This window comes from Pipra filicauda, unplaced genomic scaffold (assembly GCF_003945595.2).
Source record: "Pipra filicauda isolate LSUMZ 115617 unplaced genomic scaffold, ASM394559v2 scaffold96_size2947999_pilon, whole genome shotgun sequence".
NCBI lineage: Eukaryota > Metazoa > Chordata > Aves > Passeriformes > Pipridae > Pipra > Pipra filicauda.
The window spans coordinates 1411316-1439078 of record NW_024105164.1 but is presented as its reverse complement, the minus strand read 5'-3'; the positions used below and the strand labels follow the sequence as shown (position 1 = coordinate 1439078).

The window sequence follows — 27763 nt, the reverse complement described above, 5'->3', positions numbered from 1 at the left end:
TACTATCACTTAGGGAAGCAAAGAGCTCCTGCTTTCCTTCCAAGCAGCAGCAGCAGTAGCTCCCATTTTGGGAGGAGGGGTTTCTCTGGACCCGACTGAGAACAAGGTGCTTAGTGTTTTCCTTTAGCACAAGAAGGCACTCCTCTAAAGGAACGATTTACATCTATGAACAGCAAGCGATGCTTAACATTACATTGATGTAGACTTGGGAGTGCAGAGATAGCCAAATTAGGAGCTAATTGGTGCACTGGGGATTGACTGTTGAGCCCCCTTGGCTGCTGGGATGTGATCAGGAAGAGAAAGAGAGAAAGAAAGGGAGAGAGCAGGAGCCATCCTCCGCCAACGCCTCTCTAAAGGTTGGGATTCCTGAGGCCGTTGCTGTCTAGTGCTGTCAAGGTCAGCAGGTTCAGGTTCACTGAACGGTCAGGATGGTTTGAATTACTGGCACTGCCTGCCGATTCCTCCGCTGATCGTGATCCGTCTTCCAGCACCAGCTGCGGGATGATGCTCCCCAGCCATGTGCTGTGCACGGTGTGGGGCACAGGGAATGTCAGAGAGGCAGATGCTCTCGTTAAGAGGATAAGGTTTTCGGAAGATTTAAGGAGCCAAGGCAATGCTGAAGAAAGGCACATACTCCATGCGCTGAGCATGTGGAGACCAGGTTTCCAGAAACAGCAGTTCTGATCCATTTTTCTTTTACCTGGATAACTGCCCCCTGCAATCTTATTCCTTTCGTGAAAGTTAGGAGAATGGCTTGAACATGGCATATGAAACCTTTCTGGGGTGAAAAACCTGTTGGGGAAGATTTCTGTCCAATTCTATATAGGTAGAGTACTTAGTGAGCAAAGACTTGCACATTAGTACACCATTCTGCTTGGGCATTTTCTCCCCAAACACACATAGCTGTGTGACGAGGCTAAAAGGCAGGGGTAGCCAACATGTTCCTACAATGCTGTCTGTAGAGAGCACCAGAAGGTGCTCAGAAAGCTGACTGCCAATGTGCCCCCCAGCAGGCAGGCTTGGAGCTGCTGAAAGGGACCTCACCAGAGCAGGCAGGGAGAAGTTGTGTCTGCAGGGCTGTGAGTTTGCACAGTCAGGCTGGTAGTGACAGGAATGTGTGCCTGGGGTGGCACCAGCATATGGCCGAGTGCTTACATGTGTGTCTGTATACTGTACACTTGCTGTCCAAGCATGATAGTAGAAGGAAGCACGTGAGAAAGTCTGTTGTTGCAGGAAATAACAACAGAAGAGAATCAGAAGTAGGCTGAGGGCTGTGTGGAAGTAGTGTCCAGTATTTGTCTTTGACACTAACATCTCCACAGGTGATCATCTCCATTGACTGGCTTTCAATGGAGTTGCACTACTGAGAAATCTGGCCCTCTCAATCTGTAAGCTCAAATTCTTACTCTTGCTTCTTATTCTGAGCTTTATTTTGTTTCTGTGCAAGTCAGTTAGCTCCTGGGTGCGGTCAGCTACATGTGCCTATGGCTATGTATAAATAGCTTTTGTACTCAACACCTCTGCATCTGCTTGCACATTTCTACACCTGTTGAAAACTCTGTGTAGTGCTGAGAATGGAACTGCAATGGGCTACCCATACCTGGTGCCCATAAATGAGGCCTCTTGTGCAGCACTCTCTGTGCTCACAGAGACATGGAAGAGATCAGGGTTAATGTCATGCAATCTCCTCCCTAGAAGGGAAGCCCCCATCTCCTCTAAGCTCAGCACAGGTATTCTAAGCGAGTTCTCTGCATGGTCTGGAGGTATGTTGTGCCTACTATCACCTCTGCTCAACTCTTCTCCCAGTTCCCTCTTCCGCTGCAGAGCAACGGGCTATGGCAAGAAGTGTCAGAGACAGTGCCCAGTATCATGCTGGTTTACATTAATGAGATACACACAGTGTAATCCAGCAATGGAATCATCTCTACAAAAGGAGGTAATAGCAGGCTGCCATGAACAGAGCAGCTCAGGTAATTGGTTTATCTATCTAGAAGCAGTAGTAGCAATCTCTGCACAGGCAGAGTAGCAGTAAAGTCTCTTCCTTAAGGCTATTTCCTTTGTCTTTTCAATTGCTTGCACATCCATGTGAGATAGAGAGAGAGAGAGGAAGAGAGAAAGAGCTAGAGAGAGAGGGAGAAATGTTAATTTGTGAATTAATGGCTTTTCTCTGCGGAATTGTAAATTCAAATGTCACCTCACAGGGTGACACTACGCTGGGCTGCTGAGGAAGCAATGATAAGATCCCCCCCATCCCCATGCCGACATATACCCATGCCCCTCCCCTCCCTGAAAGGTAGCTACCAAGTGGAACATGCTACTTTTAATTTGCAGTAACACCACAGCAGAGGGATGCAAGAATGACTGCTTTCCAACCCTCCCTTCCACAACAAGCCAGGCCACATCTTTCCCTTTCTACCTCTACCTCCTTCCACCCCCTCTTCAGCCCCTCCCATTTTAAACTGAGTCCAAGACAACACATTATCTCAACTCCCCCCACCCCAAACTAATCAAAGGATGAGCTAAGGGAGGGCTCTTCAGAATGGATGCCTCTGCAACACTCTCCTCTCCTGCAATAATCAGGTGAATTAATGACCCTGAAGTTAAAGTGAGCGCTGATACTCAGGCGTTGTGCAGCGTAGGGGAGAAAGCCTTCATTGTTTTCGAGCAGGAGGCGGGCAGCAGCAAGGGAGATTCATGGATGGAGATTGAATATGCAATTTTCTTTCACCTTGCCAAGAGCTGCCCCTGGGCTGTGCCTGGCCTAAATTTTTTTTTCCTCTTGCCATCTCTGCCTTATCCGGCCCTCCCACCTCCCTTCCATTCTTTCCAGAAAATTACCTTCAAAATTGATTTCCACTTTTACAAACAAATATAATGGGAACATGAGGGGGAAAAAAAATCTTGGGCTGTGATGAATTAGGGCTGTCAGGTGCTTCCAAGTCTCCTTTGTTTTTGTTTTACTGCCCGTTAGGTTCTTTGTTTTTCCAGCAACTGGGAATAATGCCCCTGCCCACACAGTCCCTATGGTCCCTGGCTACCGTCAGGGGATATGTCCATCACCTGATGTCATCACTGTGTTATCCCTGCTCTCCATCACTGTGAGCAAACAGCCACTGCTAACAGACTGCCCCAGCCCTTCACACCAGGATGCAACTGATCTTGTGGAGAAACTGCATGTCCCACACTGCTGGTGACCTGGCTCCTACAGCCATGGTACAGGTCTGTTGATTTACTTCTGATCTTCTTCACCCTGCTCCTCCTGTTCTGCCTTGCCTTATTCAGCTGATTCAGCTGATGGAGCTACCCCAGATCTCCCTGTTCTGATAGATCAGCCTGGGTCATTGGCACGTCACCTTGATCCCTATTTTGTCTCAGTGTCCTGTCACCTTGATTCCAGTCGTATTGCCCTGACGTCTCATTGACATGCCACTTGACCCCAAAACAGTGTCATCCCTATCTCTCACTGTCATGGCATCCTCATCCACTGTTGTACCAATCATCAACAACCCTCTAAATTATGATTTGCTCGCACATTGCCAGCTATTCCTGACTCCTTTTATTCTGTCATCTATTGTGCATTGACCTGGGATCCTCATGGATCCAGGCACCATGCTCCCCTCCCTCTGACTCCTGTACTCTTTACATCCATGAAAAAATGTAACAGTCACTTTCCTGATTGCAGACAGACCTAATGTACAACTCATCCAGAGTGAAGAAGAAGCTGCAGAGAGACAGGCATCTAGCAAAGCTAGGGAGCAGCCTTTGTACAGGTAGACACATGGAGCAGGCAGAGACTGTGGGAGGAGTTGTAGCTGCCTCGCTCCTGCTGACACTTTAGCCGCAACAACCCCTCCCAAGAATGAGTCAAAAAGTGGAAGGAGAAGATCTAACCACAAACTAAATACCCATAAATAGTCAGACAAGCACACATTCATAGTACTCACAGAAATAAATGTAAAGAAAAGCTCTATGCATAACACCCACAAAACATAGCCAATAACATTCAAAGACACAAGAATGCAAACTGGGACACACAGAGGTACTAATGCAGGTGCATGTCAATTAAATGTAATTTCTGAATAAACAAATAACTTACAAAAATATACATACACTAACTAAACGAAGACCTGGGACTCAAAGTAATTTCCTTATATTCACATATACAAAATCAAATCACGTAAAAAAATACAAACTATTTACATAAATAAACAGCCTTTATACAGGCAAGAATGACCAATATAGAGATATAGATATATGTATACAACATACACACAAATATATAACCTCAATGCAAATACACATCTGTACAAAGTATATACAGAAGTGCACAGCACTAACAGGCTACATATTCATAAGCAACCACAAAGATACAGTGATACTCCAAGTATGTAACAACACATACACTCAGAATATACATACAAATAAACAACATTCACATATATGCTCAAAATTTGAATACAAATACCAGGCATTCATAGAAATACATAGCACTAATACTGAGCCATATGTGCCCAGACATCCTTATCATCCACAGTATGCATTCTCCTAATAAGCAATATTATACACAGCTTAACATACACATTTTCCAGGTCTCCATAGGCATGCACAAAAATACGGGTCCAACCTGCCACTCACCCCAGTACATAAGCACAGATAAGTAGAAATCATTGATCCTAACACAGAAATACAAAAAACAAACAGGCGTGCATTTCTAGAAACACAAATACACCAGCAGAGATGCACACAAATACAGCTGAAGCCAGACCAGCTTGTCTTCAGAGAGTACCAACCCCTGCCAAACTAAGCAGCACTATAAGCTTTAGAAGCAGAGCATTCTGTCCAAACTGCTTTCTGTGATGTAAGCTGTTAACTCTCCCTTACCTGACTTCCTCCTGAGCAATGCGTACTCCCCAAACTCCCAGGCTGTGTGCAGGCACACTTACAAAACACATTTCCTCTTTCTCTTGCTTACACACCGACCTCCAGATTCATGGTGCAGCAGCCCACATTTCTGACAGTGCTGTGCTGCTTATTCATTGTCCTTTCCTTTATCCAGTTTCCCCCCTCCACCTCTTTTCCCATACATACTCTCCCTCTTCTGACATCCTCCTGCAGTTTATTTAGAGAGGTGCAGAATGAGTAGCAGGTGCCTTTCTTATGCCCTTCCGAGAGTCTCACCAGCCAAAGACTCTCAGGAGGGAGAAGTGGGTGTCTACCGAGAATATACTCCCTTTTCGATTTATATTTTCATCTAGAATGGAAGGGAGTGTTACCTAGACTTGGGTGTATAAACACAGTGAGCCTGGACGTCCCCTGTGACCACTCCTGTTTGCAGTGATACACCATTGCTGCAAGCTGCCAGTCACTGGAAACTCAGCCATAATGCATGAAACAACACAGTCCCAGGGAAAGTAGGGGGAAGACACTGTGAGAATGTGAAACACTCCAGAAACTGCTCATTCTGTCTGCACAGCCATAAACTGCGGGGTGCACACCCCACAGCTGTGTGTGATGGTTGGAACATGGGGTTAGCACCTGAGGCAATGCAACTGCATGTGTCTCCAGTGTCATTGAGACTATTGCTGACCTGTAGTAAAGTAGTCATATAGAATAACACAAACATGTCAACCGTGGGGACAAGAAATCACACCGTGAAACAATGCAGCCATACCACAGACAGTAGTGTTGTTGTGTCACCTGAAGGGGTCCAAACACACCCTGTTGTCTTCAACAATACTATGACTTTGGGAGCACAGAAATACACCTAATATGCCCAGAGATGAACATACATCAGGTCATGACACAGTCAAGTGGAATGACTCACTCATACTCTTTGCAAACATATGCAGGCAACGTAGGAAAATGAATGTATTTTCCTACAGACAGTTAAGGGCTAGACCTTCTGCACTAGTACAACTACAGCACTAGTAAAGCATCACTGTACTGCAGATGACAGCATAAGCACACTGTATGTCCTGAAACAACTCTGGTATGCTGTGGAACTCTAATATGAAAACATACCATTCTTAACATGGCACTACAGTGACATAGCTATATTGACTTCACTGTCGTGGCCAACACATTACATCAGCTGCTGTAACTACTGTATGAATTGCAGTGACAGTACACCTGCACCAGTGTACCGACAATTACTATGTTGAAACAACCTTACTGCATGCAATGATGCAAACATACCACAAGAAACAGTTCACAGCCACACCTGTGAAGAGTGTTCTGGCCTTGAGTGTAATGGGACAGCATAGCAAGTAGTGATACAGGTAATCTCATAATTAGTGTCACAAACCCACAACCTATAGTGATAGTTACAACAACAGGATAACCACAACCACACTGCCTGTGAACAACACATTGATGCCACCGACAATGATACAAAGTCACCTGAAATGTCATAATTACATCTCCCAAATTATATTATCATTGCCACTCTGAACAACACAAATGGGATCATACTTGCAGTGGCATACTGAGGTGCTGCATGTCTGCTCAAAAACTTAGACACATTACACACCTCTCCCCTCTGCACTACTTTCCACTTAAAGAGTTGAGTTCAAAATTTTCTTCAAGACAATCTATATCCTGGGGCAGTATCTTGAAAAATGACTATCAGGACTGGAACTGTCACAGATCTCCCTGCCTCACACTCCACCTGAAGGAGGCATTTGAAATTTCCAAATAGGAAAATGAGATCATGGCCAGGTAGGAAAAGCCCCAAGCTGAACACTGTTAAAACCCTGTTCTGCAGACAGTCCTCCCATTTGGAGTAAGGGAAGATAAAACCACCTGTAACCAAAGCAATACTTCTCAGTAGAGAGTGTTGTGGTAATAACAGTCAGAAAATTATGCATGCAGCATCAAAGAGAAGGGCAATGATGCTGCCTATCCTGTAGCTAAAGGACTAACAGTTCTGCTGATAGAAGCAGAACCTGTTTGACATAACTCAACGCCATTTAGAAGAGTATGGTGAACCACCTGCACTGATACAGCTAACACTCTTCAGAAAATACCACCAGACCTGCAGAAATTTTTGTGACCTTTTACTGTCCCCCTGCACTGACACAGCCCTGCATCGCTGGGTATAAGTGTAAATCCCCCTCATCATCAAAATGACAGGTGAAGAAAGGGAAGGAGGAACTCCTGCCTTCTCAGGTGTGCTTGCCCATCTCTGCTGGGGATTCCTTTACTGCAAGCAGCCCGAGTATTATTGCCATTTACAGTAACAATCACTCCGTCCCCTCCTCTCCCACAAACCTACTGCTGATATTAGCACTGATCACACTATCAAGCCTGTAGATTTTATTACTACTGATACTAATAATACTGGACACATTACGTCTGCTCCCACCAGTAACAGGCTGCAGATATGATCCCTGCTAATGCCAATAATACTGGGGGATATTATCTCTGCAATTGTCAGCACTGCAGATAATTTTGCCAGTAATGCTGTCAAATACTACAGATACTGTCGGCAACCAGTGTTAATAATGCTGAGAATGTTACAGCACCAGCCTCACTAGAAGATGAATCCCAAATGAGAATTTGGGTTCGTAGAGGAAGTCTGTGGGGATTTTTACAAAACCATTCTTACAAGACATAGCTCTTTCTGTCCATAATACAAAGTTTTACCCAGCTGAAGATGCTGTGGTATGCAGGGAGCAGTTTGATATATTGTTTTCATGTTATCTAATCATCTGTCTATATCCATCTATCTACCTGTCTATCTGTCTTTGCCTTTTCTCCTCATTTCTCCCTTTTTCTCCTTGTACAGTGCTCAAGACTGTATGAGTGACACTGATTTTTTGTTAATGCCTCTGGGTCACCCCAGTTATCATTCTTTTAGCTATCAGTCAAGGGCTTATGAAACAACAGAAATATCTGCATATTATTTTTCCCCTTTGTCCTTCATATTGCTGCTCCTTAGTCTGACAGTAACCCTGCTGAGCATGGTTGGCCTGCCATCACAGACTACAACAACGCTAGAATCATGAAGAGCCAGGAATTCTGCTTTCAGATGCAGCTTGATACTGCAAGACCCTCAGCGGTCTTGGGGAAGTCATTACATGATCCAGGCCCACCTCTGCCTTTGGAAGATGGTGGGTGTAAGTGCTGGGGAAGGTCAGAGGGAAGTTACAGCAGCATTGGCAGTGCCCACAGACTGCAAGAAATGCCACACACTGTGCTACACAAATGGTGGTGAACTTTTTTAGCCAAATTATTTAAAAAATCATAGGAGACCAACTCTGTCTAATCTGTCACAGAAGTCAGAAGTTTTGCAATCATTGGTCAAAATCTGAAACGTGGTCTTAACAGGGCGAATTCTGACCATCCTTCCTAGGTATTCACCTGAGGAAGACACAGTGGGTTTTGAGGAAAGACTTGTGACCAGACAGTTCCTTGTTGTGACTAGTAGACACTCAGAGCTCTTTCCCTGCTAACTCTGTCTCAATGCCATAGGTTTCCCAGACCACCCTTGCAGCTGCAACCAGCGTATTTGGTAGGCTGGGATTTCCACTGTTCCCTCTAACTCCCTGTGAGGGACACACCTGACTGTCAGCGTCCATCTCTGAGCCCACCTCATGCATCCGTCTGGCTCCTTCTGTCCAACTCGGGAGTTCTGCTACATCATCTTGACACATAATTATCTCTCCTCTTCTTAATCATCTGTGCTACTGTCTAATGTAGGCACCAGCTGCAGCAAGGAGGACCTGGGGGAGGGGGTGTGCTCAGATAGAGGCTCCTCTGTTTCTCCCACCCTGTTCCCCCCAGCCATCACAGAGGTTGCTAACAAGGTTTTCAGAACCGGGGATTCAGGAACAGCTTGGTACTTCCCCCTTTCTGCTGAACTGCATTCCTCACAGAGGAATCCTTGCAGCAGAGCTGGTCCAACAGAGCGGAAAGAAAGAGAGAGCAGTGCTGTTTCTTCTGCCTCCTTTAGGGAAGAGCCACTCCCTAAATGCTGGGAAAGTAGATGTGCAAAGCTCACAAATAAACCCTGCAGTTAAGAAACTGCAATAAAACAGTGCTCAGAAGCTCTGGGAAATACTGAGAACGCGTATGCATCCAGCATGAGCATAAAAGAAATACTTGCATTGGATTTCTTGACATCTAATCCCCATCTTGACTAGAAACAATCAGAAACTTCAGACCTACAGAGGAGATTGCCCAGGAATGAGTGCAAGGTCACTGGTGTTGCAAAACCTCTGCATGGACCCTTCCCGTCTTAGGACCCAACCCTGCAAAGGGATGATGTCTTTCAGCGTTTCTTAAGGCCAGTGTGAGCCCAGATAACTCAACACTTGGTTAGGGGTGTTCAGAAGATGGCTGGGGGTCACATGTGAGGTTTTTCTAGGACAGGGGCACAACATCTCCCTGCAGCAGATATCTGAGATGACAGGATGAAGGCTGTTCTCTAAAGTAGTTCCAATCATGTCATGTAATTGCCACCTAAAACTCAGCTGAAGACAAACATCTCCGGTACCTTTTTGATTCCTAGTGGAATATGTGGGCTCTTGGCCAACAGCAAGGAGTTGCAGAGTGTCACTTGTCTAAATCAAATCTGGGATGAATTAAGGACAGACACAGAGAGTAGTTCTTACTGTCAGTTTATCACTGTGAAGTGTCACAGTCTTAGATGGCTGCTTGGTTGTATCTAACTATTTTCCAAAAAAAGCTCAAGTTCTGAGGCTGGAATTGACTGTGAGACTGCATCTAAAGTGGGATGATCTTTCCAGGTATAGCCTGGATAGCTGCTAAAGCCAGATTGAACAGCTTCATTTCAAATGAGATGTGGAGGCACCATGTTGAGAGCTAGTGATCACCACACTGGACTGTATGAGAACAGGGATTCACAAAAACCCCAAATAAGTGCCAGGAGATCTGCACAACCATTAGAGAAACTTGTCATTCCATTTAAAATGTCTCTATTTCATGTATATGTAATGATGGCAAATGCTGGAGGGGGTTGCAATACTTGTAGTCTCTTATTCCTGACATTTTTTGGCTTTGAGGAATTGACTCAGCCCTTCCATTGCTACACTTTTGTCTTAGCTGGGCCCTACTGCCATCTAGCTGGGAAATGGATCTTCCTCTGGGGCCCGATCCAATTTCCAATGACATCAGCAAAAATGTTCCCATTTGCTTTAATAGAAGCTGTGTTGGGTCCTTGCCTCTAGTTTTATTTGTATTAGTGAGAAAGGTGACATGGTGACTGCCTTTTATTCTTAGGATTATTGTGTTTGTTTGGATCAAAAACTTACAGATGTGAACCTCACCAGAATGAATGCTGAGAAAATTACTAGCAAAACCCCCGAATGCAGCATCTCTCTCAGGAGAGCTTTCTCTTCTCACTACATATCACAGACAACTCTCATGTTCTCTTGCACTGCACAGCCTTGGGGCTACAGCACACACAGCACACTAAGCCACCTGTACTGCTAAAAGGTCCCTCCACACAACAAGCAACACATAACATACTGAAGTCAGGGCTGAACCCAACAAACTGATCAGTCACTACCCTTAGAAAAGTTCACCTCCTGGCCCTCAATTTTAGAACAAATCAAATTAAAAGAGCAAGATTTAAAGAAAAGAGTTTAAAAGATACCGTAAAAGCACCAAGACCTTACCCACCCCTTCTGACTCAATCTATCTATATCTGAGGCTTCTGCTTTTGATTCATTTCAGGATCCACTTTGCCCTGAGTACTTCCCAACAAGTAGGAAGCAAAAGGAGATAGCTTAATCCTATTTCCTTAGAGCCCTAGCGGAAGGCCTAGAAAACAACCTTACGGTCACAGTACTCAGAAGACCTCCTGTTCTGCTTTCAGACTGTTGCAAGCATGACAGTTCTGCTGTGGTAGATGCTACCCATTGAAAACTGGGCCCTTGTGATCACCAGCTAATGTAGCTCATGGCACATCACAGGGCAGGAACTTGTTTGCAAGGGGAATGAAATATAAATCCCACATTGCTGGTGCTTCTCCAAGATGGCATTTTGTTTGAAAACGAGTGAGTCGGGGAAACCATGTTTACCCACAGTTCAAAGTCCGGGCACCTGCTGGCACCTGGGGAGTTCAGTTCCAGCCGTTTCCAGCAGTGAATGAACTTGGGATCAGCTCCAGCAATGGAGACGGCTCTCTGCCTGCTGAGCAGATGTCTGGAGACGCAGCCTGTCATGAAAGGGCCTCGGAAGAAGAGCATTCCAAGCCAGCAGGGCAGTGGCGGGGAACTGGTCTCTGTTGCTAAAACTGATCTAGCCCCTGGAGCAGCTGCAAACCTTGGCCTGAAATTGGAGCCTGTACATGGGGACAAAGAATATAAAAGGGAGGATGAGCTTCTCCCCTCCCCCTACCTTCATCACGTTTCCTCTTCTCGCCATTCGACCGAGGAATCCCCAGGATCCCGTTAATGGAGTAAGAGCCCACTGGATCATTGGAGGCACTGGAGACGGGAGGGGATGCTGTGCTGGGCACTGGACAAAAGGAAAAGGGAAAAAGGGCCATGAGGAGAGCAGCACAGCACTCAGGGATAATACCCAGCTAAAAGCTATGCATGCCACCAGCCTCATAGTGAAGCCTGGGCACTAAGCAGACTCCCAGTCCCTCACACTGAAGGACTTATACTCGCTCTACTGCAACTGAGCAAAGCTGCATCCCAACTTTGCTTGTCATTTTCTATACCTTAGCTCCACAGCCTTCCAGTACAGGGCCATTAATAACAAGCAAGTGTATTTCATCAAGAAGCTAAACCTTGTTGTTACATCCCAGTTCAGAGCAGGCTTCCCATAGCATGTCAAGGTAACTGAGTGAAATGCTGCACAGGCCACATTCTCTAGTGACTTCATAGTACATCCATATTTCACTGGATCATTTCCTCTCAGCATTTTTTCACCAAGAGTGCACGTGTTCTGTCTTAGGCAGACCAACCTCCTACATGCCCACCCAAAACTCTCATTGAAAAATTACCTTTTTAGCATACCTTAGAAGCACTTCACTGTTGAGCTAATAAATTCTGTTCCCTTGTGAGGGAACAACTGGTGAGTTGGTGATGCATACTACTACCCAGATTAGTGAAAATCTAGTGACTTCCTTTTGTACTGACCAATGTCAATAGGCAGAATCCTGCGGCCATTCAGGGCAATCTGAGACTGCTCATGAATTTCCAGTATATCAGAAATGACAAGTTATTCAGATTAGAAGTGATCACTTCATGATAATCAGGCCTTTAGAAAGTAGAATTGGTAGAGCTATTATGTCCCAGTGTGTCCCAGTACTGGAGAGAATATCCCAATTCTCTCATAGGCCACTATGCATCATTCAGCTCATAAAGCACTGACCTGAAGCAATCAATACCTCCAATACAAGCCTTCCAGGATGGAGCAGAACCTGTCAACACTATCCAATGTAGACTCACGCTTCCCAGTACATCCCAGAGCAATGAGAGACTCTAGGGGAAGCACTCACACTCACCATCCCAGCTCAGCCATTGCATTCCCTAGACAAAATTGCACTACTGTTCCAAGAAGGAATAATATCTGCCAACTCCATCTGTTGTGATCAGTGATTCCCAGTACAGTGAGCAAGTCCAGATCAAATGGGCATCCAGAAATGCTCTTCTATATTGGCCCATTAATTCCATTGTACTCCTCAATAAAATTTGTATACAGGATTATATCTACCACCTCTGTTCCGTGTAGACCAGTACTTTCCAGTAAATCCTTGTGTAGCAACAGATTCTCAATAACCAACAGAATCTAAGACAGTGTCTTAGACCACAAATAAGCTACTGTATTTCACAGTATCCTAGAACTGCATATTTTCCCTGCTCTGACTTGTCACTAGATAAAGCTATGCTAGCAACAGCAGACATATCCACCATACAGCCCACAGACTGAAAAGTACCTCGTCACATATCTAGCACAGTACCTTTAAACAGACTAGGAGACATTTGGTCACTTTATTACAGCCTCCATCTTCTGCTCACCTCGATAAACCAGCAAAACATCTTCCCCAGCAAAAAATGCATTTTCTCATTGAAATACACCCGAGGCATACCTGACTGCTGAGCTAGAACAATGAAGAACTTAGTTGTGAGGCAACGGGAATATCTTACCCATGTTTGTGTATTACTAGCTCTAAGAAAGGGACCAGTTCCAACAAAGGGAGAGGAGAGAAACAAAACTGGGAATAAGAGGGGGGAAAGAGAATCAGAGTAAAGGCTCGTGCTTAGACAGCACAGCAGTAAATACTTCTCTATAGGGAGATGAAGGAGAGCATGAATGTGAAATGGATGTTAGGGCAGAATCACTTCAGCAAACCGCTACCTTGGGCTAGTTTCTCCATGATTCCCTCCTCTGCAATGCAACAAGGGAAACGAAGAAAAGAAACCTCTGATTTCCACAGAGGCTTCTTTCCCGCCACCCCCTCCTCCCTTTTGCTCTGCTTAGCATCCGCTTGTCATACTTTGTTCGCTCAACTAAGCCTCATCCCCATTTCCACTTGACCTGTCACCACCCCTCATGCCAGTCTCCTTACCAATAGTATGTCCTGGTGCAGTCACACCTGTCCCGCTCCCGTCTGGTGTTGGATGAAAAGGCTGCTGAACTTTGGTTCTGATGATCCTGGAAAAGAGCAAAACACACTCAGAACTCAAATGCAACTTCTCTGTGTCTTTGCATACCCACAGTCCCAGCTATCAGAACCCGAAAACTTGATCTGAGCTCTGGGTGCAGCAGAGTGGTTCCATTTGCCTTATTGTGGTCCTGATTCTACTGCTTTAATGGTACAATTCTTGGAGAATTGTCCTAGTTCTGCTCTATTATCTTTATCCCAAACTTGGGTGTTCACTGCATAAGGAGGGTGTTCAGTGAGTGAGCAAGGATCTCCTGTGTGTTAAAAGCTGCATTAGCATTTATGGTCTGATCTGTGAGCATCATCTCAAGGCAGTCTTTGCAGCTAATAGAGACATTGCTGGATTTACAAATGGTGTAGCTTTAATTTTGTTGTCTAAAAAACACCTTTCTGAATGACTGAATGCCCTTGTGGAAGGCTTGCCCAAAGCCCTTGCCCTTCATAAATGAGAAGTTAAGAGCAGAAGGCATCTGTAGGGAGTGGTGAGGGATAGAGATCACCAGGAAGAAGTTTCAGCAAACAGGGCAAAAATTGGTGTTTGTCAGATGGTGAATGAATACAGCATGGGAACTCAAAAAGATGCTACAAATCTCATAATATAGCTCAGAATGAAAATAAACTGAACTGTAGTTCAGTGCTCTGTTTCTTGTTACATGAAATCTTTCACCTCTAGGTCACTGGTTTAAATCCAAGTGAGGTCAGTGGTGAAAGAAAATCACTAGCATTTGACTGGCAAGGTCCCTGACTACTGGCAGATATTGGGTATCTGTGACTCCGGAACCACTGTTTCACCAAGGAACTCAGCAAATAAGCCATGACCTGTGGAGGCCATGGAGACCAAATTCCTTTCTGAGATTAAAACAAACCTCTCCTCTCTTCAACCTCTCCAGTTAGGGTGAGGTCTGAAGATGCTCTTCAGCCTGAGTTTCTGGAACTCTCAGCCCTGCATTACATTAGCTTTATTTCCTACCCATTTTCTAAAATCTCTTCAGAAAGTGAAAGCAAATAGCACATTCTCTCTGCCCGCATGACAGCTTCCCTTCTAAATTCATTCTAAAGAATAAGTTGGCAAAACTTCAAAGAACAAATGTGTGTCTAGTGGGTGGTATGGTATGGATAGAGACACGCAAGACATTGGGAGGGCAATATTGAAAAAGCACAACTCCTGAGACTGAAACCTTTTTAGGAAAAGAAAGAGAACATCTCACCTCAGCATGTTAGAAAACTCTGATGTACATATGATGAAGCCTGAGCAGTAGCTGGAGCAGCAGAGAGGCTGCCTGGGACATAGCTGGAGACAGAGAATGTCAAGGTTCTAGCTGGGGATGGAGATCCAGATCCTCATCCCATATAGATAACTGGTACCAGATGCCCTAATCTATAGCTGCTGAGGACCTATACAGAAGGTGTCTGAAGGCTTCAGGGCCAGATTCTGAGGTCATGCTATTTGTATTAGCTGAGGAGCTGATCTGAAAAGTCTGTGCTAGGGCAAATAATATAACTTTTTTTCTTCTTTTAGGTGGTTTTTTTTTTCCCTCTTCTCTCACATTCCCCCTAAAACCCCCTGAAGTGCCACTCTGGTTGTGTGAGTTTATTGATTTCCCCCAGTCCAGAGAAACAGAAAAAGGGGATGGGGTGCAGGCAAAGGGATGGAAATAGAAAGCTATAAATTATTTGTGACAGGAAAGCAATAGTGCCAGAGTGCTGAGCACAAGTCCCGTGTCACTATTAGATTCCTTTTAGCCTGATGACACTGTAAAAGAGGTTAAGTGTCTGATGGAATCGTACACCTTGGGGGCAGGGGCAGTCCAGGAGAAGAACAAGCCACAGAGAGCGGGTATATCAATTCTCCAGGCCAATAATATTCCCCTCATTGATCGCAACACAAAGTTCAAAAATCTCATTATAGCTAGGCAGTCCTGGAACTTTTTAAAAATCAATAGAGTGATATAATGTATGTATACTTTGTATAAATGTATCTATCCATCCATCCATCCGTCTATCCAAAACCTGCCTGGGGGTGTCTAAGTTAACCTACACATTATACTGTGTTATGTTCTACTGTAGTGCAGCATAGTGAATGGATTAGAAGATTTCCCCTGCAGTCTTAGATGACATATTATAAAACGTCCTGTTAGCACTGAGGTGACATCAGACAGTTCCATTCATACTGAGATATGACATCAGACACATCATTCGTACTGGGAGATGGCATCAGGCGGCTCAGGGAACCAAAAGATGAGTCTAATTACACTGAGATGGCGGATCAGGCTGTGCTGAATCATGCTGCATGGAAATTGCAAAGTTTCAAAAAGCCATTTGGAGTAAAAACAGCCTGTGAAACGCTGCAGGTATAAAATGCCTGTCCATAATACTCCAAAAACCCAGGCAGGCCACGAAGAGGAAAGTTCAGTTTCCTTCCCCATTCAGTCTGTGGGCTAAGAACACCAGTTAGTGCCAGTTGTGACTGTGTTTACTGAGAAGCGTCCATTAGGAACTGGAATGAGGCTCACCAGCTCATTTCACCAAGTAGCTGTCAGCTGGTAATGATTTTCAGTCACTACCAACCAGGGCCAGATTTCAGCTAGTGACCCAGAGGTGAAAGGCTTGCTCAAAAATTCCCTTCCTAAGAATGAAACTGGTTTTATGTCAAAAGAAAGTGCCTGGAAACTGTGAGCAGAGGGGAGCAGTTCTGATTGTGCCACCTCTGATAGCTTGGGTCAAATAATTCTTGGCATCAAATGCACAGACCTAATGAGGTCTCAGGTAGAAGGTATTTTCTGTGATTAAAAGAAGAGGCAGAAGAGGTCATGAAGAGGCTCTCCCTGGCAGTGTTCTTTTGCCCTAAAGTCATGACTGAACTCTAGCGTTGTAAGGAAAGAGGAGAAATTTCAGGATCCTAATGCTCAGTACAGAACACGGCAGTGCATCTCCCTGGGTCGATTCACTTAGGGACAGTGATAAACAAGTGATAGCAAGGCATCACTGCTGCTGCTTTAAGAGGCTTTGAGTGAGCCTGCCCTACACAAGACCACCTAATGAAACAGCAGATGAAAGATGAACAGCGCTGACCCAGTCCTATAGCAACAAATGCAGCATAGTAATGGTGTCTTTAAACTTTGTGATTGCCGAAAGCTTCTCACCCTTACCAGAGACTGAACAACGCACTAAGCCAGCTCTGCTGCCTCAAATCTAGGATTTCTGGATTACTGCTGTATAAGAGGTCGCAAAACCTCAATCACCTCTTGCCATCTTTGATGGCTTGTTCTTGCCTTTAGACACTGGAGAAAGACAAGTGTTTTTGCAGACCACTTCCTTGGCCCTTTCCAAAAGTAGAAGGGACACAAGTCCTGCCACACCAGTTAGCAGTGCTGATTTCTTGAGATAAATGCCATATTTTCAAGCGTCTTTATTTTCTCCAAGAGAAATTGTCACTTTGGACTAAACTCATCCCTGCTCTAATTCCATCACAGTCAGTGACTCCAGTAACAGCATTTGTATTTAATTAGGAACATAAACTGGTACTTGCTGCAAATTCTAATTTTTCATTTTCCAGTGGGAGATTTTTGCACAAGTTGTCTACTTTGAGTTTCAGACTATAAACAGATTTAATACATAACCTTCTGAAGTTTCAGCAACAGGACATTTATAGATCTTTGATTGCAGTAAAGCCACTGAACTTCATTTCACAATCTGAATTTAATATGCAATATTATCTTAAGTAATGGCATATAATGTCATTACAGTACATAGTATCATACTGTGAATTATACATCCATTTCTGGAATTCATGAGTTACCATAGTTGGCTTGTAGTGACTCTAGATTTCTAGAATTAATACTACGTACAGCACCAGCTGAAATCAACTGCCTGTTTCCAAATGCCTTTTACTTTCCTAAATGTTCACCATTAGATCATGAATTTCCAATGTTTGATTTCTATTTCATTATTTTTTATCAGTTTTAATGCAATTCCTTTTCCTGATTCTGAATACAGACAGACAGGCAAAAATCTTCTCTCCTAGTATGACAATTGTAACAAGCTCTCATCAAGAATGTAGAAAGAAATACTAGAAGTCAAAATTATGTGAGCCAGAGTCTTTTCTGAGAAACAAAACGTTCACTCCTTTTAAATAAGCAAGTAAAAAATCACTTCTATACCTGTCCAGAAATTATTTGATGAAAGAATAAGAGATCATAGTAAACTTCCCTTGCTTCTCTGACATTTCTATCCAAACTCTCTTATAACCTAATGTACTCTGTGGTTTCTTCTTTCTTACTACAGTTGTCAGAGTCTTTAGACACTATCTCAAATAAAAAAGTTATACTAGGGCTGATCAGAGAGAGGTAAGGTAGGTCTGAATCATCCGGAGTCCCAGGCTAGCAATTATTTTAATCCTGGAAGAACAGAGTGAAGTTGCACCAAAGGAAAGAGTGGTGTGTCCTGCTGCCTCAAGAAGACCCTGGCAGAATTCAGAAACCACTGGTATCCTTGCTTTGATCATATTCCTTTGTTGTGGATTATTTTTCATAGTGGAAAGATACACTCAGCAGAGCACCAAACTCCTTGTAATTGTTTTGGAGTATTCATATTTTAAATGCTCCATATTAGCAGCACATTACAAGACCCCAGGGTGTGCATTACTGGGCAATTAAAGTGGTTCTTGGAAGGCTAACATTGTGAAGCTTCAGCCTTTTCTCTGCAGTGTGTCGAGAGGAGGCTGTGATGGCCAACGCACTCACACCCTGCTGTGCCGCACTGTTTAATTAGTGCCGGGCTGTACTGCTGAGCCACGGGCTCTGCCGGCGGTACAGACACGGCAGCCTGCGGGGGACACGGTGCAGGGCTCGGTGAGACAGTGATGCCTTCTCTGCATCAGATCGCTACCTACAAAAGGGCTTGAGACCATCCCAGTGATGCTGGCATCAAAGAGAAGAGGCAGCTTTGGGGTCCTTGTTGACAGCCTCCATGGAGTCAACAATATCTCAGCTGAAGATTGGTGCTGCACAGGCATTAAGAACTCTGAACGTGGCTTTGGTTCAAATAGGAGACAGTTTTATGTTTCTGTGCATAGGTTGAAACACAGCTGAATTCACAGCTGAGCAAAAGAAAGGGTGGGGGAGAAGCCTTGTTTGCGCAAACAAAGTTCAAAACGAAATGCAAGCTTTGTAACACCGTGAGGAAAAACAGCCAAGGGATTTGGGGGTGAAGGAAGGGAAATAGAAAGTCTGATAGAGCCTAATCCGACTTAGGGAAGGGCTTCAGTTCCTTGCTCTGTCATGGACCTCTCTCATCAAGAGTTTGGACAAATGGCATTTCTCTCTGTGCTCTGTTTCCTGCCTGAAGTGTGAAGATAGGAGCATTGCTGTGCCACCTGGGGCACAGTGAGGACAGCTGGAAGGAGGAGTGAAGGGCTCAGACTCTCTAATAACGGGCCAAGTAAGTGCTTCAGCGAGCTGTAGCACAGTATTGGCTTCGTTCTCTTGCTTGTAGCAGAAGTGACATGTACCCTGCTGACAGCGGCTGTATGTGAAGGGAAGGGAAATAGGCAAAGGCAACAGGAATTGTATTTCAGCTGCACAGGCTTTGGCGGTCGTGTTTGAATTCGCAGCAGCAGATGTAGATGGGAAAATCAGAGCTGCCCCCCAAAAGCCACAACATAATTTCTACTGGGAAGTGGAGGGGGTGGGCAGTAGCTTCTACTGCTCTCAAAATCTACTGCAACACTGACAACCCTCAGAACAACAGCTGACATTGGCAGGAGCAGCAGACTCAGCTTCCTCGCTAGCTGGCCTGAGGCTCTGGTGCTCCTTGCCAAGGCAGCAGAATGCCTTCAAACCCTGCCACATTCAGGGGCCACAAGCAATAGTCACACATTCAAACTCTCTCCTGTCATGCAAATTGCCTTTTCTTCTCCCTACCTTTTGAAAAAGGAGAGAGAAGAAGGGTGACCATGTATACTATGTTAGTATATAAGCACAAGTATGACAGATAAATTCGATTGGTTAGATTGATAGTCCTAAAAGGTGCATGAAGAGGGATTATCTGCTTTCCCAAAGCTTCCAAAGAGATGAGAGGTCAAAATGGAGATGCCTTACATGTCTCAAAACACAATGCCAGCCCTCTCTGAGAGTATTTGACTCCTTATCTCCTGTTAATCTGTGTAGGTCCATCAACTTCAGTGGAGCTACACTAACATGCCTGCAGACATGGGGAAAAAAGTGCCACTTTGTTCCAGGTCAACCTGCTCACTACGAACAGGAGAGAAAGCCCAATTCTGCCCTTTTCTCTCATTGTATTTCTTGGCTGCACTCTAAGAAGACTCACAATTCACAGCACCAGTTTTACTATCTGAAGGGCTTAGAGAGGAGCTAGGGGTTTTTTGTTGTTTTAAATCAGTGACCCATGATGACACCATATGGTTTTATTTCATTTAATTTGAGCAGAGCATTAATGTTCAGCTTCTAGCAGATCTCAGCGCATTCCAGTTCTGCTTTGCTACACGGTACAAGCCCAGACATAAGGAAGAGGGGTGGAAGGAAAGAAAGGTGAAGATGCCTGTCTTTTGGGAGTGGGAGATCTGCCAGACAGGGGGTTGGCCTGCCATCTCATTCTGTGAGCAGTAACACACAACTTCATGCCCCTGGTACTGATGGCACTGACAATGGTCAGCCCCATGTGTACAGATTGCCTAGCCTGACCTCCCAGAATAAGTTGCTGCATTAGGCTGTAGGAAACATTTTCTCACCCGGGAAACAGGTGTGCTTGAATAGTTGCTGTGTTATGCAAAGCTGTGGCTACAGAGCTGACAGGACCCGGTCTGGCTGTCTTAAAGCTGGCTAAAGTTTATTTACACGAGCTGCAGTCAAGCAGTGACAGTAGCATAGAAATGTCCTCAGGCAGGTGCTTCTACTTTTATTACACTCAGTTCACATTTGGAAGGCTTTCTTCCAGAAATTCATTAAAATCCAAACATCTAGAAGATGTCATACAGTCAACAAAATATTGGAAGCAAACTTGATCCTAGTAGCTTGACATCCTGGGTTTAAGGTGAATTAAGAAAATCTTATAGTACAAAAAGAGTTCTGCTGCTCTTGAACGTAGAAACACAGGCCTAGGAGGAACCACCTGGGTCATCAAGTCCAAATTCTAATATCATAGGCAACCATGGAGCAGACATTCAGCTCACAGCATCCATGAAAGTATCCATCCCAGCAGCTACAGACCTACCATTCCCCCTCACCAAACTCATCTCTGCAACAAAAGGCCAAAAGCTACAAAACCAACAAGCCACATGAAGAGAGCAGGAGAGAAGCATTGCCAGTGGCTAGGTCCCCTTCACTAGCAAGATACTTCTGCCATGAAAGGGCACAGAAATTTTTGAGCTCTTAGGAATTAATCATTTTCTGAGTATGCCTACACTGCAGTGATAGCAGTTCAGGGTGGCATCTTCTGTTACCTACGGACTGGCCAGCTAGGGTCCTACTAGCAGTGTTGCTGCAGCAGTATGGGGCTGGCATAGGGTACAGCCCCATGAGCTGCCAGCACACCGGTGACTGCCACGCAGCACGGGCTGGAGCTGTCAGAACAGCGGCTGTGCCAGCAGGTGAGTTAAGAAGAACTACAGAAACACATGGGCTTGCCAAGGTTAAATATCTTAATCTGGAGTATGGGAACTTTTAATTGAAAGCTTTGCTTTGAGCCCATTTCCAGTTATTAAAATTCAGGAGTCTGTGCTGAATTCCTTGTGGACATTCATTTTGATTAACAGAAGACATGTGTGTACTAGGAAGGGAGTCTTGAACTGGGAGGAATCAGATAAATGTAGGTAACATTTTCAACCCTCTTGCAAGTTATGCCATACCTGGTATTTTGTATAAAGCCTCAGATCTTAAAGATAAACAATTAGTTCTACTTTCATTTAATACCAAGGTATTTCTGGCTTTCATGGCTGCAAAGACCAGGTGGAAGTGAGACCTGGCTGCCTCCCAAGGGGCCAGAACTGGAGGCAAAGGAGAAAGAAATAAATACATTCTCATTTACAGCCTTGCAAATTTTATGCCAGTCTCTTCATTTTGGAGGGTATTGAATGAGGACTTTTTAACTTTTGGGCTTGGCAGCATTGTGTATTAGCTGTGTATTATCTCTATATCCTGCAGAGTGCAGCACTGCAGTACGTGCTTGTGTATGTTGGATAAGCAAATTATTCCCTTTACAGAGGTGTCATTGTGTATTGCCTCCCTTATGCTGGTCAGAACTGGGGAAAATTTTCTTAGTGCACCCCTTACCATTAGAAGATTTTTGCTGAAAATCAAAACAAAACCAGTGCTGAGAATGTGATAATTTACATCTAATGTTATTCTTACTTCGGGTTTTAAAGAAATAAACAAAATTATGAGAAAAATGTAAATCGGAATGGAAAAATTGGGGGCTTTCCCCTTTAAAGTTACCTTTTTCAGGTGAGTGAAAGACTATACTAAAAAATAAAAATCAGAATAATATATATGTATTGCATTGAAAAAGCAGGTTCCAACTACACTGAAAAGCTAGCTGTAGGATTTTATTGAAGTTCTGATTCAAAACCACATTGAAAATATTCATGGAGAGCCTGAATCTGTCCCTTCTTGTTCTAGTCCTCACTGCTCTTGTATAATTTATTCCTTGCTTTATTGTGCCACCCAAAGCAGTTAGGCACAGGTGAGCACGTCAGCATGTGGGTGCTACATAGGCTTCCAGCATCAAGTTGGTGCCCATCTCTGTAGAAGACAGTCTAGTTTTCATGTTTAGAGGACAAAGCCATTTTTCATAATGAAAAGACAAATCTGTAACCAGTCCGCTTGGCTCATGTAAGCCACTATCAGGTCTAATGTTTAGAGAATATGATTTGTATGTTTATGTGTCCATACTGTGTTTGCAATGCATTAGTACTTGGTTCTTAGTATCTTTTAATTCGCCATACAACTGACATACTTGTTTATCTTTGTCTATAGGTCTGCATGGAGTTAGACATTTGGGTCACATATTATATATTCAGTCCCCATGAAGAATTAATAAACATTTGTTCAACCATTGCAGGTTTTAACAGAGTTTAATGGCAAAATATGTTCAGATGTGTGGCTTGTAAGCATCACCAACTAGCGATATGGATGTTTTTGTACAGCCCCACAAAATTATTACAAATAATAAGTCATAACCACCGAGAAAAAATGTGTAACAAGGCTATAATATCCATGATGTAATAGCTAATGTATCTGAATACTGATACATAATTAATGGGGAACCCTGCTATTTTATAAGGCCCATACCTGTGCGTGTATTTGCATAGCTGTGTAAGTTGGTGAATGTAGATCTGCTCTATTTCTAAATAACATATCTGGCATCCATCTGATTAACTGAAGAGCTTTGGGTTTCTGTGAGCCTTCACCAGCCTGTTATATCTATCCTTTTCTGCTACAATTGCAATGGCCAGTAGAGTACCCAGGGCCTCTGGGTACCCTTTTTCTGGCTCCTGTATAAATACAGCTTCTGTCCATAGGAGTTAGCAGTCTAAGGGTTTATCTACATACGGCTGTGCAAAATAACTAATTTGAATTAACTGTGAATGTGTGAAATTAAAGTTGTCTAGTTAAACTACATTACACCTCTGACTCCCTTGTTTAGAATTAAGGCAGCTTTAATTTAGTTTAGCTTAATTCACTTTGGAAATGAAGTGAACTAAATTCAATTTAGGACACTCAAATTTTGAATGAGCACCTGAACAATGTTTTAATGCTTTTAACCAATGTACTTGCAAAGTTAATTCAGATTAATTTTGTCATTTGACCCTGTGTAAACAAGCCAGTTGCCTATTTCCTGTCAATGAAACCATCTCAGCTGAGACTCCTTCAACAACTCCAAATTGACAACCAACCTCCCAAGAGGAGCAGTTTAAATGATCCTCCCCCACACGCACAAGTGTTTCCTCATTCCTACATCCCCATGCAGGCAACTTTTCTTCCGGTGAGCTTTAGTAATCTCTAAGACTGATTTGTCCAGTGCTTGACACGCTGAGCCAGGCACTAGCCGCGGTTAATAAAGAAGAGGTGCAGCAATTGTTTAACACTATCTGAAGACCTGAGTTATAAATATTGAATTATTCAAATTTTGCAGGTTAGGCTTTTGCAGTAGAACACTATATTGCAAATTATGATATATTCTTTCTGAAAATCATGATATTTGCAGTGATTATAGTGATTTTATCCAGTTCCATTATTTCAAAACACGGTCCCCTTAATCTGAATTAAGTACTTTTTCACTTAATGAATTGGAATGCCTCCAGCTGTAAATCAGCATGTATTTCATTTTTTTATCTAACTGAAGTTCAACAAGATCAGATGCAATCACGATTCATAGATAGAGGAATACAGAGGGACATAGGTGATGGTATTTAAAAAACTATGCTACCTTTACACTTTTTCTTCAATATATTGTGGTCTAAGAAGACAGGAGGTAGCATAAGGTGACCAAAAGATTCTATTTTGCCTTTTAAAGGGCTGTTGCAAAATCTATCATGAACAAAATAATCTTAGAAATAAGACAGAAGCATATTTTAATGTAAAAGTATTAATATTTTTAAAGCACCATTATGGAAATTTCAAACTTTTCATTACCTTGCTGAATTTTAAACCACAGTCTCTATTTGGTCAGCAGATATCTTAGGAAGGAAATACTGTCAAACCTTATTTTTATCACAATGCAAAAAAGCCCTTGAAAAATTGCCTTTCAGAAAATCTCAACTCAAAGAAAGCAGCTGCCTTAAGTCTTTACTAAAAAAGTCAACCAGATGGTCAAAAAACCCAAATAAAACAAAGAAAGCCCACTTAAATGTCCCAAACCGTCAAGTACTGTTTGATTAGATGGTTAGGCTACATTTTTATGTGCTGTTTTTTATGGAGTAATTGCTAATGAATAATGTTGTTTGATGGCTACAGCAGTCTCAGATCTTTGACTAGTAGAAAATTAGCATGGTTTCAACTGAAACAGCTACAGTATAATGTAATAAGAAGACAGTCCTATATATTAATATGCTTGTGCGGAATGCACTTTAGAGTGTGTGGCCATCCATTTCTGTGCAGCTAGCTAAGAAGAAACCACTGTAAGTAAAATCCAGATTTGTAGAAGCACATCAGTTTGTGTGACTTTTTCGGTGTGGATGTGCTGGCACAGGAGGCTATACTGATGTACCAGTGTGTGCATGTATGTGCTTGTGCGTTTGTACACACAGGCACTTGCAGGTCTGTCTGTCTGCAGGTATGTTTCTACTTCTGTGTGTAATCTAGCTGTGGTGCTTTCTGAATAACAATGAGCTTAGTAAAAGCATGTATGTATTTGTATCTGTGTGTGCATCTATCTGCATATGGATGGGCTTGCATGGTGTCTGTAGGTGCATTTCTTCTTTGTGTGGTTTGTGTGTCCCTCCTGTGAGATGGATGGCTTCTTACAGTCTGATCTTGGTTGCTTTGTGCGTTTTCATTACTGTAAGAGGCAGTGTCCTTCAGCAGCAAAAACACTAACTGGCTACGTTGTTGATGGGCTCTGTGACTGAGCAGACTCTTTTAATTCACTCCGTGCCTCAGTTTCCCCTCACAGCCTTTTTTTTTTTTTTTTTTGCAGAGACTGTGAACACACACTATCTGCTACTATGTGGGCATATGTAATGCCATATGTGAATGGCTCTATCTAGTTCAGCCAAGATCCTGAGTCCTGAGAGGACCTCCTGATGCTATGCCACTGCCTTACAGTAACATTCATCCCTGCATGTGCCTGCCTTTGTGTATTCATGTTTGGGGTGTCTGTCTGTGTACTTTGTGGCTGGCTATTTGTAGTTTTTATCTCCCCCATGTACAAACAGAGTAGGGGAAGATGGAAAGGAAGGAGTTATTAAATGCCAAGCGGATATGCAATAAATCCCATTGATTTTACAAACTCCAGCTTGTCTTCAATCTCTTTCCATTCTTTATCCTGGGGGCATTGCAACAAAACCCTATTTTAAATACCTTTTCTTTGCCTTCCCCCTCCCCCTCCCCTCACTCCCAAAAAAGTGTCAATATTTTATTTGGATTTTTAACTTCGCTCCATAACAGTTGTTTGACCTCCTGACTCATGTGAGTCACATAAATTCTGGGACTTTATTCAGGAGCCATGTTCTTTCTATTGAATAAGCAATTTGGGAGGGTGAATTAATGACTTGTGCTGTTGCTGGAAAGTCCCTGAAGAAATATTAAAATTGCTTGCAGACTGAATCAATACTCACTGAACACCCAGCATGAGGACCTGGGCTTTTTAATGGCTACAAGCAGCGGCACTCGGTAGAGGAAGGGGAATTCCTGTACACACAATGCGCGCGGGCACACACAGCCGACAGCAGTCTTCCCCCAACCTTGCTGGCTTTTTCAATAACATCATATTCTTGTGTACGCAACCTGCTACAAACTGATGCCTGCTGTACCAGGGAAAGCACTTACAGTCCGGTTCCTATCACCCTCCCAAGGAGATCATGCAGGATTTGCAAAAGCTGGCTGTTTGGGCCGTGTCTTAAGCGCTTAGGTTGGCATGCTCTGGCACAACCTGTGAGGCAGGTTGATTATTTTTGGTGTTATGAGCATGTTCTATGTGTTGCTTTTCTCCTTTCTAAAGGGGAAAGACACTAGTGCTGTATTAGGTTTGGGTGTGCTGTTGTGATTTGGGAAGAGAACTGGGCTGTTTTGCAGAAGCATGTCTGTGAAATGGTTCTGTGGCTTTGGGTGCTGATCAGTGTTTGCACCTGTCCACAGTGTGCAGTTGTCTTGTTTCTGATATTCTGTAGGCTTTGCTTTCTTATGTTGGCTTGTGTTTTGGTGAGTCTTGAACGTCATGCACCCCTGCTTGTTAAGACTGACTGCATGATGCTTTTGGTCATTGAGCAAAGGTGTCACTTCACTGGACCAGTCTATTTCAATGGCTGTGGGCGCAATCCTGCATGGTTCTGAGCACCCTGGGAGACCACCAGCTTCACTAGGACATGAATGTGCTCAGTGTGCTGCTCGACAAGGCTTTTACTGTTTGCTACTCACTAGGCTGACAAGTGCCAGATTTTTGCCTATACCCTAAGTTTTGCTCTAAGCCCCCTCTGGCAAGGGTGGGTTTTGTTACCAGAGTTTTCAAGTCTCCTTTGAGAATGTGGCCCCGTGTTTTGGCCTGTGGTCGTGAATGGCTGTTTTGTATTCGCTTGTTGGGCGGCTGTTATTGTGTATTAACACCAGGGTGGGTGTGCTTTGTATGACCGCATGTCTGTCTCATTGATTCCATCAGTATTATTTTGTAATCGTGTGTCTCTGTGATTGAGTTAGTGTGCATTTCAGGGCTCCTGTGTATTGAATAATGATGTCAGGGATTGGGTTGTTTGACTGGGTAATGGCCTCTTTTCAGTGTTGTAAGTGAATGTGTCCTTCTCCTGTTTCCCTGTCTCAGCTGGGGCAGGATCATTTACACTAGGTGATTCCTTAAGATGCTCACATGCACTAAAAGAATATCCCTTTGGCTCCCAAGCTCTCCCTGCCAGCGGGGAGTGCCAAAAGTGCGTCTCTCGCACGTGTGTGACACGCAGGGTGGCACATCTGGCTGGTTCTCAGCTCATGCTTCAAGATCTGTGGCCACTTACTTTTGAATAACTTGTGAGCAGATTTCTAAGGCTATGCGATATGTTTACATGTGTGTGTGCCTTCTAATGTACTCAGGGATTTTGCTAAGACCTTCCGGTTACATTTTTAGGTAAGTTTCTTCACAGTTATATGCAAGACTATACTGTGCAGTTTCAAGTAGATTTGACTGTGAAGGGATCTATAAATGATTACATATCTCTTCAGTGAAGTGCACGCTTGCCTTTGCAAGGGTCTTCTTGTGTGACTTTCTATATTAATGGATAGAAGGGCATCCATGTCAGTTAGCAGATGCCTCTGATCTGTGTGTGACTGACTGGCAATGTTCCCAAGTCTGAACTGACCTAGGTCTCTCCTATATGTAAGAAAGAATGGGATTCTGTGTCAGCAGCATTTAGCAGTAAATATATGTGTTAAGAAATTTTAAACGTACAGTGAATCTCTG

At 43.6% G+C, this 27763-nt stretch overlaps 1 protein-coding gene across 6 annotated transcripts in view; it reads right to left on the bottom strand.

Annotated features, from left to right (window-relative positions):
* PAX2 (paired box 2) overlaps window positions 1-27763 on the bottom strand; it is an 88439-nt gene that overhangs the window by 40389 nt on the left and 20287 nt on the right. For 5 of the 6 annotated variants that reach the window (XM_027719129.2, XM_027719060.2, XM_027719102.2 and 2 more), the window contains exons 4-5: window positions 13547-13632; window positions 11365-11484 (exon numbers count right to left, since the gene is read on the bottom strand). In XM_027719129.2, the coding sequence (XP_027574930.1) occupies window positions 11365-11484; window positions 13547-13632 (206 nt within the window). The remainder of the gene's footprint in view (window positions 1-11364; window positions 11485-13546; window positions 13633-27763) is intronic. The other variant, XM_039377906.1, reaches the window with a different exon arrangement.